This window comes from Miscanthus floridulus, chromosome 14 (genome assembly GCF_019320115.1).
Source record: "Miscanthus floridulus cultivar M001 chromosome 14, ASM1932011v1, whole genome shotgun sequence".
NCBI classification, from domain to species: Eukaryota; Viridiplantae; Streptophyta; class Magnoliopsida; order Poales; family Poaceae; genus Miscanthus; species Miscanthus floridulus.
In genome coordinates, this window is record NC_089593.1 from 75,176,755 (window position 1) to 75,190,629 (window position 13,875).

A 13,875-nucleotide genomic window follows, 5' to 3' on the forward strand; every position below is an offset into this window, starting at 1 on the left:
GCCGTAGAAATAACAATAGACTCGACGACCCTAACTTATTATTAATATTAGTGGGGCATGAGGTAGAATCATGCATGCCGTAATACAATAATAAGATCATGGGGCTAACATATCTTTCGACCTATCTTTACTTCAACGGTCTCGTAATGCGAACTGTTCGTGTAAGCGCTCGATATCGGCTAAAACAGCCGATTCAGGCATAACGCACAGTTAAAGTCATGCATTACCAGGAATAGATCTACTAAATATCGATCCCCACTCCACGGTGCTAACAGTGGGGTGTGAGGCAGAATCACACAGGCCGTGATAACGGGCCGTGGAACGGTTCTCTCTAGCCAATAGATCTACTCAAGACACAACATGCCTTAACCGCACGTTATGCACGATCAAGATTGATGTAAAACAGCCGATAAGACATAACTCATCGTTTAAGGTGTAGATTGGACCAGTTTTAGGTTAGCAAACGATGGGTCAAATAAGATATAAGGCCGATCTAAATCAATCTCAATCGGGCAGAGTGATATTGTTGTAATTAGATAAATAATGAAAGCAATAAGTAATATCGGTAACTTAATGAATCTACCAAAGACTGTCATTCTAAGGTAGAGCCGATAACTTGACCTTGATCTAATTCAAGTAGTGGGGTGTGAGGCAGAATCACACATGCCATACTTGAATTAAACAAGAGTCGATAACTAGTTTATACCAGAGCCACAGTGGGGGTCAACCAGATCGATGCAGCCATACGAACAGAGGTATAAACCATGACGGTACTTATAGACAGGCAGTGGAGGTCGACCGGATCGATGCAGCCGTACCCGCTGAAGAACTCGCCGAGATCTACTCTACTCCTACTCCGAAGGGGTGGCCGAAGCCGAAAAAAGTAATTGACTTGTATTTAGATTGATTGATTCCTTTTTACAATAGCCAGAGTTTGGTATTTATACCCGGGCCCTATGCATGACTCTTGTCTAAGCACGACTTATTACAATTTTTGACCCTAGAGAAAACATTCCTAATGTAAGATAACTTGGACTCTAATCTTTCCCTTTTTGTAGAGTCCGGCATGCTTCGTCCTGGCGCCGAACGTAGCCTCTGTTGTTATATGCTGGCGCTATCTGTGGAAAGCCGATTCCATTTTCTGCATCTGAATCAGCTGGTCCCGATCTACACGTAATTGATTTCTTGGTGACATGATCTTGGGAGCTTTCGGGTCCCCGTAACATCTTCTTCCAAATTTTGGTGTAAACAACTCCTGAACCTCCTTCCTGCTTCTCCTTAGGCACGCGTCCGCCGCCGGCATCAGCCGACGGCAATCCAGCCGGGCGCTCCGACTTCGCCCGCCAGGTGCCCCGGCTCCGCCCAACGACGGCAGCGCTGCTCCGTGGCTAGCCGTGCGGCCATGGACACCAGCTGCGCAGGGGAGGGGTATGGGTCATGGTGGAGCAGGGCCGGCACAGGGGAAGGCGCGGGTCGCGGCGGAGCAGGGCCAACACAGGGGAGGGGCGCGCGCCTGAGGGCTTGCCGCGGGGGAGGAGCACCGCCGGAGGCGGGGGAGGAGAAGAGCATGCCAGCGCCGGAGAAGGGAACGCCGGAGAAGGGAGCGTGGACGCGTCGGGGCGGCGGCCGCGGCCTAGCATGGACGGTCCCCGGCTTTGGCAGCTTGGCGCGGACGCGTCGGGGAGGCGGCGTCGTCCGCCTGGAGTTGCCCCGGCCCAGCTCTCCGTCTCGACTCTCTCTGGTTTGACCGTGAATGGAAAAGGATCGATGGGATAACGTTTGGGGCAAAATGGGAAGGAAAAGATGCCGCGATAAAAAAATATTAAGCTTGACAATAAATTCGTCGCAGGGCATTCCAGTGGGTATGATTTGATAATAGCAAATGAGCGAATCCCATTTACGGAATGGCAAAAGAGCGAAGCCCACGTTTCATAATGGCGAATCGTCATTTTCTCTTGTGCGGGTGCTGTACGCACAAAATTGGGCTGCTGTGCCTTATTGGGCCTTCGGGTGGGGAGGAAAAGAGGTAGGATGTAGGAAAATGTGTTTTTGGTATTGTACTCACTTTGTCTATATTTTATTTTTTAATATTAGGATGTGCATTATAATGGAAATAAAAATAATATACTATAATAACTTAACTTTGAACGTATATATATTATATTATTGTAGAAACAATTCTCAAGCTTGATGTTCGCAGCATTTCATTTGTAATAAATAATTGCCACTCTTCATAAAGCATGAACAATTATTAGGACTAGAATGTTGTGTACGTTCTGTTTGTTTGGCTGATAAGCCATGGCTCAAAGTACTATTAACTAATTTATTATGAGAAAAAAAATACTGTTTGTTAGCTTAAAAAAGTTCGACTTATAAGACGGAACGTATAATAGCATGGGTGGGCGCGCTGCCGCCGCGCTGGCAGAGACGGGGAGCAGGGAAAAATGCTACCGAAAAATCGCTTGAACAGCGTCCAGTACAGCAGGTGAACAGGGATTAACAGTTGATGAAAAGTGTTTGGAAAAAAGCATCAACACTGTTTGCTACGGGAGTATTTTTAAACAGCTCCTATATACTGGCAAAATTGTCCGTGGATTGCAACGGAAGTATTTTAAAAATATTATAGTATTTATGGGCTCACACTAAAAAATAACATAAGAAAAATACATTATCAAAATGCAATATAATACAAAACATCAAATTATTATGTCGTATGCTACAGAAAAATAAATTGCCATCCAATGAATTAAATAGTATCAGTACCGATCTGAGCAGGCTTACTCCGGCGTTAGTTTAGTTAGCTTGGTCCCATCTTGTCCAGTATTGCTATTAGTGTGCTAGTGAGCCCTTTATATCAAAAAGCTAGGTCACACATGCAAACCAATAAGCAGGACCTACATCCATCATCTAGCATGGCTGAACAGCCCAAAGTGCCTTCTTAAATTAATCGATAGACGTAAAAAATTCTAATCATAGGACCTGTGTCTGCAGTATCAAGTCATTGATTTCTCATCGCCGACGACCTGAGTCCTCCCATATCAGTACAACGCAGTTTCCCCCGTATCCGTAACCTATTTTTTCATCTGTCAGCCATCGCTATCCACTCGCTCGTCTCACTCAATAGCTCATCATCCCATCAATTATGTCCGCTCGTTTTGTGTCTTTCGGTCCCATTCGATACAACTCCGCTTCAAGGGTAGAATTGTTGTTGTTTTTTTTCACTTTAACGGATAGAGCAGCTCTACTCGTGGAGGTAGAGCCGTTTTATAAAAATGTTTAGCGCCGCCCTCTCCTCGTGGCTCGCTACAGTTCGGCTGCCGGCAACACTGCAACTCCTCCATCACAGCCCTGCCTCCCTCTTCTTCCGGCCAGCCTCTGACCGCTGCCCCTCCCCTCCCGCCGCGCCGCAACCTTCAGCGGCCCAGATGCCAGTCCGACCATCGTTCCTATGTGTGAGGGAGGACTGCATCGCTTCATCTTCAACCTTCTGCGTGCGAGGGAGGAGTTCGACAGCACGCGTGGGCCTAGGGGCATCGTCGTCCGGTTGAACGGAGGAGCTGTTCTCTTTTTCTGGTTTCAATTTGAATCCCCTCGTCAAGGCATCTTGGTCCACTCAGTTTAGTTGGAACCGATTTGATTTTGGCATTGATATCCATATCGATTTAGAGTTAGACTTTGATTTGATTTCAGCATTGATATCCATATCGATTTGGAGTTGGAGGGGAGGGTGACAGGCCGTTTTTTTTTTTTTGTATTTTTACACGGTTTCAGAAGCAGTTTTTTCCCGATTTCCATCATCTCGTAGTTAGAAAGGCCAGACCAAACAAATGGAACCAAAAACACGGCTGAAATTTTGCTGTTTTAGTATTAGGTATATATTTGAGATTGACTCGGTATGAATTGAATGTCTGTCCGCTATCAAAACAATCACTTCAGTAATCACAGGCCCTTGCAATAGTGAACATGAGAGAATCACAAATTTATAGCATGTAAGTGGACCTGACAAGCTGTCTTCTTGGTTGGTGTCAGTCAGCACACCTTACGAAAGAGTGAATTCCTTGCGAGCCATTATAAAAGGGATTGTAATTCCTCGTGAGCCACTGAAAAAAGTTCGGTGGACTTCAGCGCCACTGCTCTAATTTTTTTTGTCCTCCATGCCACTGCCGTCAGATTGAGCTCTAACAGTGTCAAACTGCAGGTGTGAAAAGTCGAAAATACCCTCAGGTCTAAATATGCCATTAATTTTTTTGAGCATCTTAACGACTTCAAATGAAAAAACTCAAAACTAGAAAGTTGTAGATCTTGTTGAGATCTACAATTTTCATATAAAAGTTATCTTTATTTAATTCCGCAAAAAAGATATGATTTGATATGATTAATATATCTTAGAAAAATCATATCTTTTTTGTGGTATTAAATGAAGATAATTTTTATATGAAAATTGTAGATCCCGTCAGACTAATACATGTGTCATCCTCTTGACTAACCTGCGCTAACTCCGACCGACACGAGGCCTCAGGAGAGTGCCATCCGCATCTCCTCTTCAGGATTTTTTTAACAGTCGAGTGACACAGAGCCCTCTAAATGGTAAACCAATATATAACACGAATGTCATGCCAAAACACTCGAAGATTTCAATTTAGTTAAACGCAGTTACATGATATTGAATGACAACGAAGTGGTATTATACAATATTTCTTAATTAACTCACTATGGCTACTCCATTTATTCTCACTCGAACACATATCAGAGTTAACATGCAACTCATCTTGGAATCCTCCGTTCCAAGGTCTACTAGTCGATGGTGGATTGAGCTCAACTCAACTCACACCGGATCGAACCTATCTGCAAAATAACTTAACGGCAGCACCATGAGTATATTGCATACTCGTAGGACTTAATTTCAACATATGAATATTTTGTGGATGCAAGGGAAATTATTAGGCATTTGTATATTTGCAGAAAAACATGGCGTTTGTTAAAGAATGACATGCTCATGAATCATATTTAATTTAACTAGGAATTATAAGTTCATGATAAGTAGTAATGAGTAACATAATTAAATGATCAACATTATAGTTCAACTCATCATTAATTTTGACATCATCTCTACAATGGGTCTAGAAGTAAGAACAACCGGTTTCATCCCGAAGGACTTTAGGCTTTCAAGTGAACTCTACAGAGATGTACAACTGTACCCACATGGAAGAATAGGACTAACCACCATACCTGTTGTCGGGGTTTATAGTAGTGGGGTGCCTGGCTAGTTATGCCGTTCAAACAACCATAGTTGACAATGATGACTTATACACATTCCTCACATTCGTAGTGAATCCTACAAGAGACGATGAACGGAATTGGAGATAATCGATAAAGAGATAGAGATAAAGATTGAGACTTTGATTTTGAACTTGGGAAGAGACATCTATACTTAGCTCTACTATTGCATTATTTCTATTCTATGTATGGTTTAGTATTGTTGGCCTCTTGGGTAAGTTTCTAATCAATCCTACTCTTAAGGTTGACTAGCGGACCCTTCGCTACAGATGGTGGACACTCCGTTGGATTGGACTCTAAGGTAGTTTGGTTCAGGTTTGGCTTTGCTAGGGTTGACGGATTCTCCGTCAAAGATGATAGACGCTCCATTATCTTGCGGAATGTTCAAAAGAACACTCCGGTGATCTAGGACTTAGGTATTTCTCATGTTTAGTTCTCAATGGATGGTCCGCACTAATTGATGGACACTCTGATAAGAACTAGGAGTTCTCAGGTTCTCTATAATTCCTGTTTATAATTCAGCGGACACTCCGCTGAAGGCCGGGTACTCTCGGGTTGGCTAAGGAATGTTTTATAATTTAACGGACACTCTGAAAGATCTAGTTTGGTTTTGGTGAATTGATAAAACCCTTAGTGCTAACCTAATTTATCAAAGTGATCATGAGATAGGTAGCACTACTCCAAGTGATGAAGCAAATGAAGATCATGACATGATGATGATGATGGCATGGTGATGATCAAATGCTTGGACTTGGAAAAGAGGAAAGAAAAACAAAAAGCTCAAGGCAAAGCTGAAATTGATAGGAGCTTTTCGGTTTAGTGATCGAGACACTTAGAGAGTGTGATCACATTTATGATCGATAGCCGTACTATTAAGAGGGGTAAAACTCGTATCGAAATGCGGTTTATCAAAGTGCCACTAGATGCTCTAACTCATTGCATATGCATTTAGAATCTAGTGGAGTGCTAACACCCTTGAAAATATTTGTGAAAATATGGTAACACACATGCACAAAGGTGATACACATTGTGTTTAGCACTTGGGAGCAAGGGTAAGAAACTTCACCAGCGGAGTGTCCGCTCGTAGACTGCGGACAGTCCGATGGTGCCACCGGCGCCCTGTACAGAAAAGACAGGATTTCACAGAGTGCACCAGACGCTGGTCTCAACTGGACCGGAGCGTCCGGTCAGTGGAAGAAGTGAAGACACTAGCATCGGTCTTCGACCGGACTCTTGGTCACTTCGTGACCGGACGCTGGCTGGCTGCGTCCAGTCCCGTTGATGTGGTAGTGCACAGAGAAGACCTTGAGTGACCGGACGCGTCCGGTCGTGAATTCCCACCTCTGGAAGCTTACTGGAAGTGACCGGACGCTGGGGTCCTGCGTCCGGTCATGAACAACCGGACGCGTCCGGTCGCGAGTGGAGCCTTACTAGAAACGACCGGACGCTGGTGTTGGTGCGTCCGGTCACTTTGAGCAGCGCGTCCGGTCACAACTTAAATGTACTGATGACCGTTGAGATCGGGCGATCAACATTTGAAACAGGGGACACGTGGCGTGCATCGTGCGACCAGACGCTGAGGTCCTGCGTCTGGTCGATCTGACTGGTGCGTCCGGTCGCCCCGACTTTTCAGAGAATAGAGAGCCAACAACTCTATTCATGGGGGCTCTCTATTTAAGCCCCATGGTCGGATCAAGCTTACTCTCTTTGCCATTTGCATTGACATAGCAACCTTGTGAGCTTAGCCAAAGCCCTCCCACTCATCTCCATCATTGATCCAACATCTTTGTGAGATTGGGAGAGAATCCAAGTGCATTGCTTGAGTGATTGCATCTAGAGGCACTTGGTATTCGTGTTTCGCTGCGGGATTCGCTTGTTTCTCTTGGTGGTTGCCGCCACTTAGACGGCTTGAGAGTAGCGAGGATCGTCGAGCGAAGGTTGGTGATTGTCTCTGGCTCCGATCGCGGTGATTGTGAGGGGTTTTGTGCCTTCCCCGGCGAAGCACCGAAAGGTAACTCTAGTGGATTGCTCGTGTCATTGAGTTACCTCACTTGTGGGTAGGTTCTTGCAGTGTCCAATTGCGTGGACGAGGTTTGTGCAACACTTCTTAGCCGCCGATCCACCAAGTGTTGGTCGACACAACGGGGAGTAGCGTGCCGGCAAGCACGTGAACCTCGGGAGAAAAATTGGTTGTCTCTTGCCCTTTGGTATTCTCCCGGTGATTGCTTTAGTATTCATCTTGTGATTGGTTCATTCCTCTACACGGTGGTATAATCACCCTACTCACTCATTTATATTCTTGCAAACTAGTTGTAGCAAGCTCTTTAGTGTAGCAAGTGTGAGAGCTCTTTGTGAGTAGTGACATAGCAAATTGTGTGTTTAGTGATCATAGCAACTAGAATTGTTGGATATGTGGCTTACAACCCTTGTAGAGCTAGAGCAAGTTTGCATTTCGCTATTTGTTATACTAATCAAATTGCTCTAGTTGGTTTGTAGATCTTTAAATAGGCTATTCACCCCCCTCTAGCCATATTAGGACCTTTCACACTCCGCTGTTGCACTCAGAGGGGGTGTACAGGCTCTAGTCATCAATTTTGGCTAAGTTTATGAGTTATCGGACTCTCTTCTGGATTGACGGACTCTCCGTCAAATGATCGATAGAACCTATGTTCATAATTTATCATGGGTTTTCTTGGGGTTTAAGCCTAGATGTACTAAGCTGTGGTTCATGCATATGCAAGGGATTTTTAGGGTAGCTTGGGTGACTTGCTAGGCTCAAGATAGCTATGTTTTGAGCTAGGTTTACCAAGTGCAACTATGGATTTGGGATTAAACCAAAAATTGAGAAAAGAGAGAATAAATCTTGAGAATGAGATTTGATAGCTTCCATGACATCTAACTTGAAGATCCAACTTCTTCAAATCCTTGTTTCCACATCCAAGGGATGGATTGACCACTCCTGAGCTTTCTCTTGCAAAAATTTCCAAAAAAGATGCATCACAAGAAAATCCAAGGGATGCATGAGTGATTGAACTAGATGAATATTTCTTGAACTTTCTCTACATATGATGGAACCACCACCAGCAAGAGATCATCAATCTTGCACCAAAAACCACAAATTAGGTCTTTGGGAAAAAATCTAAGAAATGAGAGAAACTTCTCTTGAGTTAACCATTGACCAAGTGGAAGATATTGAAGAGGTCCATGAGGTGGTGTTGGTGCTTCTCTTCCTCTTCTTCCCTTTCTTCTCCAATCCTTTCTCCAACTCTTTTTCTCTCTAGTTCTAGGGTTCATCCTTGTTCTTGAGTGTAGAGAGAGAGAGAGAGGGAGAGTAGCAAATGAGTGAGTGAGTGAGAGAGTGGGTGGGTGGAGTGGCTTCAGCTGATGAAGAGCTCCAATTCGTGATGACATGTGGGTCCAAGCAAAACAAATGGAAAATGACTTATTTTCCACTTCTCTTCATTGTTCTGTGGTTTTAACGAACAGTCCATAGCACTTATACGTGCTCAAGGCACCAGGGATCTCCATAGGTGAGCAACTGCTTAAGCTCAGGGCGCTTCCGATAGAGTCCTCGCAGAGCTAGGGTCAAGGTTCAAATTGGAACGACAATTCGGGTCGTTACTATTTGTAGATAGTAAATTTTAGAAACACTTCTGAACATGCTCTTACAACCCTATTGCTATTTTTGAAATATTTTAATAAACTCTAGAAATACATATATTTAAATTATGGATGGAGGGATTGAGTACAAGTGATGACACGCACAAAAGGCAACATACATTACAACTCACTGCGGCGTGGTTGCCTAATTTTATTCGTTACACAAGACTTAAATCACCGTACACCCTCTATTCTAAGTAAATTGGATGTATGGTGCAATCTTGCACACGGTACGCTGTTATTGCACCACCACCAGCTAGCAGAACGCGAGAACCCATCGGAGGATCGATCCCTCAGGCGTCGCTGTGACCAGTAAGATGGGGGTCGATGGTGTGGTCGCGCATCTTGGGGAAGACGGTGCCGTCGTAGGCGCCCCTGAGGGTGTCCTTGTGGAGGTACCCGTGCCTGTCCTTGCCCAGCATGTGGATCAGCTGCCACTCCGTCTCAGCCGCCGGCCTGAATATGCATGCATGCAAGTCCATCATCCATCAGCTATTTATTATTTTGATTTGATTGATGCTGTTAATTTGATTCAATAAATTGAGAATTTTTACTAATAAATTACGTGCCATGATAGAGGTCTAAGAAGGTCCCTGTTTGCGATGAGCATCGCCTCTACCTCCAACCATGACAAGGCGTCCTCCTCGCTGTGAGAAAACTTCTGGAATATTCTCTCGAATTTTTTGGGGACAAAACTGAGTGAAAAAGTTGAAACATGAGAGTTGTAAATCAATTAATCAATTGTGTCTACTGTGTAAATTAAGTTATATGGTAATACAAATTAAGTCATGGTAATACAAAAGTGCAGATCGAGACGAGCGAGGTGTTTGTACGTTAGATTAGAGAGTGCTGTACATACTTTCCCTTCTTGTCGTAGGCACCCGAGTCACTTGGATGGACTGCTCCGTGGATGTGGGACACATGGATATTTACGCTCGGTAATTTTCCAGGCTACAATACAGCAAGAGCAAGGGAACATATCATACAAAACATAATAGCAAGTATGTGCTTCTTTATATAGTAGTATATATGAACATATAAATGAAGGGAGCGAGAGTGGCCGTACGTACAGGGGTTGTCAAAGGACCGAAAGCAGCATGGGTTGCTGTGGCCATGGTAAGTGCGAAGGCAGGGTCCATTCCGATCGCAATAAAACCTGCTCATATACATTATATATATATCGTCAAAGTTATTAGAAATTAAACAGAGTTTTGGTGAGTTAAAGAACTAAAAAACCTTTTAAAAAAAGAAGTTATTAAGGAAGTTAATTATCACGCGTATATACGCACCTTTAGTACTCTCCGGAATAGTAAGAATGCCGTCCCTGTCCTCGTCAAAGAACTCCACATGGCGCATAAGATCAGTCATGTTGGCGCCATACGGTGACGCGGCCACGGCCACACTCAGTAGCGCCCCTTCATGCATTTAATTTGGAACACAGGTTATATATATCAATTATGAGCTTTGTTATGGTATTTCTAAATAATAACTGTGAGCTGTTCATTTAATTAGAGATTGGATGATTAGAATCATTTATTCTTTCTTACGAGGTACTCGATCACTCCATCCTGAAACATAGTGTATTTTCGTCTGTTCTAAGTCAACTCACCTCATATATATATTTGACTAAAATTATAGAGAAACATATTAACTTTCACACACACACAAAGATAAGTTATAAAAATATACAATTCCATAAAGAACTTCATCACACGAATGCGTCCGTGCATGTACCAGGGCAGAAAAGCTAGAGAGTACTTACAGTTGCAGGAGCAAACGATCCACAGAAGCAGCGCCGAGGAGGGCAGCAGCACTGCCCAGCGTCCTGCCATGCTAGCTCGGTTGGTTAAAGACTTAAAGCAGCAGGGATGTGAAAACCGAACACTCTAGCTACTAAGAACACACAACTCGATCGTCTATCAGTGCAATGGCCAATGGGTGGCGTTGCAGTGGCACACAACATCCACGGGCGACCCTGCTTAAATAGCCAGCTGCTGGCCAATGGCCACCGATCAGCATCGCAGATCCATGCATACTAGCTAGTACATGCCAACTTGAAGGCTACAGAATAGTGTCATTATTAGATGCCTGATGAGCGATGAGCCTGAAACATGCAGATCGATCTATACCGTGCAAACGCACGTGGATTACGTGGAGATCGGCCGTCCTAATTATTTTGCTAATCTGCCGAGGCAAGAGTTACAGTGTATATGGATCTGGATCTGGATTAGGTAGGGATCGGAGATCCAAACTACGGAGTATGTGTGCCTGCCTGCACATGTGTGAACAGCAGAGACCTTGGTGACGTTGCGTGCATCACATCGATCACGGTACGGTGTGGGTGTGGCGGCAGATGAAGACAGTTTGCAACGTTCACATTGATCCAAAAGTCCAAAGAGGAAGGGAAAACTAGGACTCGATCTGGCCTTAGCTGGTCGATTGTTTATGTGTGTCCATTGTTTATCACACGTGTTTGAATGGATAGGGATCGTGAGTCACGCCCGCCGGGTGCCTTCTCCATCGCTAGTTGCATGCACTTACCTCAGATTTTATTTTTATTATTGGCCCTCTTTTTGGCACCACTTCCGGAGGAGCTTCACCATCAGTGGTTTCACTGGCTTCTTTTGGTGAAGCCCCCGCCAAACACTTGCGTGTGAAAACGACTTATAAAACCAAAATCAAGCAAAAATTGATAGAGCCGAAGCCATTTTAGCATAGAAGCTCAAGCCAAAAAAATGTGCCTTTTTTTTTGGAAAAAGCCAAAGCCCTAACAAAAAAAAATATATTTGTTATAGTAGAATCCTCTACAAATTAATTAGATCGCCTCATGAATCTAATAATCCGTAGAGCATCTCCACCAAATATCATATCCCCTCTTCCATACTGAAAACTTTGTAATATAGGAGAAATGATAGCTCTACCGGATCTCCTATCATATCCTCTTTTCCTATATTTTTGAAAATTCTTCTAATTTTCTTCCCTTCTCATCTAAAGATAGGACAGAAGCATGCATGAAAGAGGCTGTAGCCCAATGGTTACGAGAGCCTCAGTAGTACCTCAGGTCCTGGGTTTGACTCCATGTAGGAGCACATATTCCACGATTTAACGACATTATGTTTTTAGTGATAGACGGCGTTCCCGTCGACAGCGAGACGCCTATAGTGACTTCGTCAATCTCGAGGATTTACTGGTTTGTACGTATGTGTTTACATAAATGAGTGTGCGTGCGTTAGGAATGAGTGTACATGCGTTATGAGTGTGACCGCCTACGGCCATCCCCGGCCCTGTCCCAGGCTTGGTCGAGCCTTCCCCCACTGGCCAAGCCGACCCCATACAGGATTTGCCAACCAACCATGGTGACGATCCGTATAGACGTTACAACGAAGAAGCACATCTCGCACATATGCCCCTCCTCTTCTTTCTATTCTTAATCTCACTATGACACGTGGGCACCACATGTCAGGATAGATACTAAGAGCATCTCTAAGAGTTTGTCAAATTTTACTTGGCAAATCTTGTGATTTGTCAACTCCCAAAATTATATGCCAAGTAAAAAAATAATCCATCTCCAAGAGTTTGGCATTTTTGACTTGGTAAAATAAAAAAACCCGTTAACAAAACGAAGAGGCCCGCTAAGCGAACGAAAAGCCCCGCTAAGCGAACGAAGAGCCCCGCTAAGAAACGAAGAGCCCCGGATGCCAAGCCGTATACGCGCGCGTATATTTGCGCGCGCGGAGGGAAGATTTGCCAAGTTGCTATTGATGCCAAGTTGTTTTGCCAAACTGTTGGAGGCTATTTTTTCTTGTTTTGCTAAAATTATATGGATGCCAAGTTGAGATAGCAAACTCTTGGAGATGCTCTAAGGATTGGGATTTGAGTAACCTGCTGCATTGCTACACTCCTATATCCTTAAAATGTTTTTGAGAGATCTCCTATAGTTAATTATAGGAGAGAGAATATAGGATATCTCGTGGACACCAGATCTCGTATTGCTTCTCCCCTATATAGAACTACTAGTTATAGGAGATCTCAAAGATAACTTTAGGAGCATCTCCAAGAGTTCCCTAAATCTCTTCCTAATCTTTGGTTTTTAGCAAGATGAGAAAAAACTCCTCTCCAACAACTCCTAATCCATCCTCCTAATCTTTTAGAACTTGGAAAAAATCACCATGTTCCACGTAAAGTTACGCGCTTACGAGTCGCGCGTATCTTCTCTCCCCGCCCGTGTTTGTCGGCTAATCTAAAGGTGGAAGGACGTGGAAAGAATAAAGAGCAGAAAATGGTTCCTGATGCAAATATACAAGAGAGAAAGAATATACAAAGTGGTTAGGATAATTTAGAAACAGTATAGTATTTTAAATGTAAAATTGTCTTCTATATTTTAGGAGTGGATTATTAGAAACTCTTAGAGATGGCCTTCTTTATTCCTTCCAATACTTTTTAGTAGTTGTAAAACTCTATGTTTTTGGAAGAAAATATTAGGTACTCTTGGAGACCTTTGCTTGAGTAGATTGCCAAAATATCAACCTGATTTAGGACTTAGGAGAGGGAGAGGTCTCCCCTTTCTTTAGGAGAGATGGTGGTAGATTTAGGAGATCTGCTAAAGAATATAGGGATAAGAGATGCGGTAGGAGATCTCCTGCAGTTGTTATATTTTCTATTTAAGAGATAGGAAAGAGTATAAAAGATATGGTGCAGATGTTCTTACTTCCTAAAGAACACGTGGAAAATCCAAGACTATATCTCTATGGCCATGTTTGGTTATTAGCACGGAAATAATATAATCCCAATAGAAACGTATCTACGAGGGATTGTATGTATCCCTCCCGTAGTCCCGTTTGGATCAAATCATATGGGGGTAAGAAAAATACCTTTGCTTTCTCTAGCCCCTTCTTCAAACCGTGTGTTTTGGTTTTGGCTAGAATAATATTTACTTAA

At 43.5% G+C, this 13,875-nt stretch overlaps 1 protein-coding gene across 1 annotated transcript; it reads right to left on the reverse strand.

Annotated features, from left to right (window-relative positions):
* Positions 1-8,968: 8,968 nt before the first annotated feature.
* Positions 8,969-10,900, reverse strand: LOC136505374 (probable peroxygenase 4). Its single transcript, XM_066500513.1, has 6 exons — positions 10,700-10,900; positions 10,227-10,352; positions 10,008-10,093; positions 9,797-9,888; positions 9,507-9,632; positions 8,969-9,393 (listed from the first exon to the last, which is right to left on the reverse strand). The coding sequence occupies exons 1-6, from the start codon at positions 10,767-10,769 to the stop codon at positions 9,231-9,233; spliced, it is 663 nt and encodes a 220-aa protein (XP_066356610.1). The 5' UTR covers positions 10,770-10,900; the 3' UTR covers positions 8,969-9,230.
* Between the last annotated feature and the right edge of the window lie 2,975 nt (positions 10,901-13,875).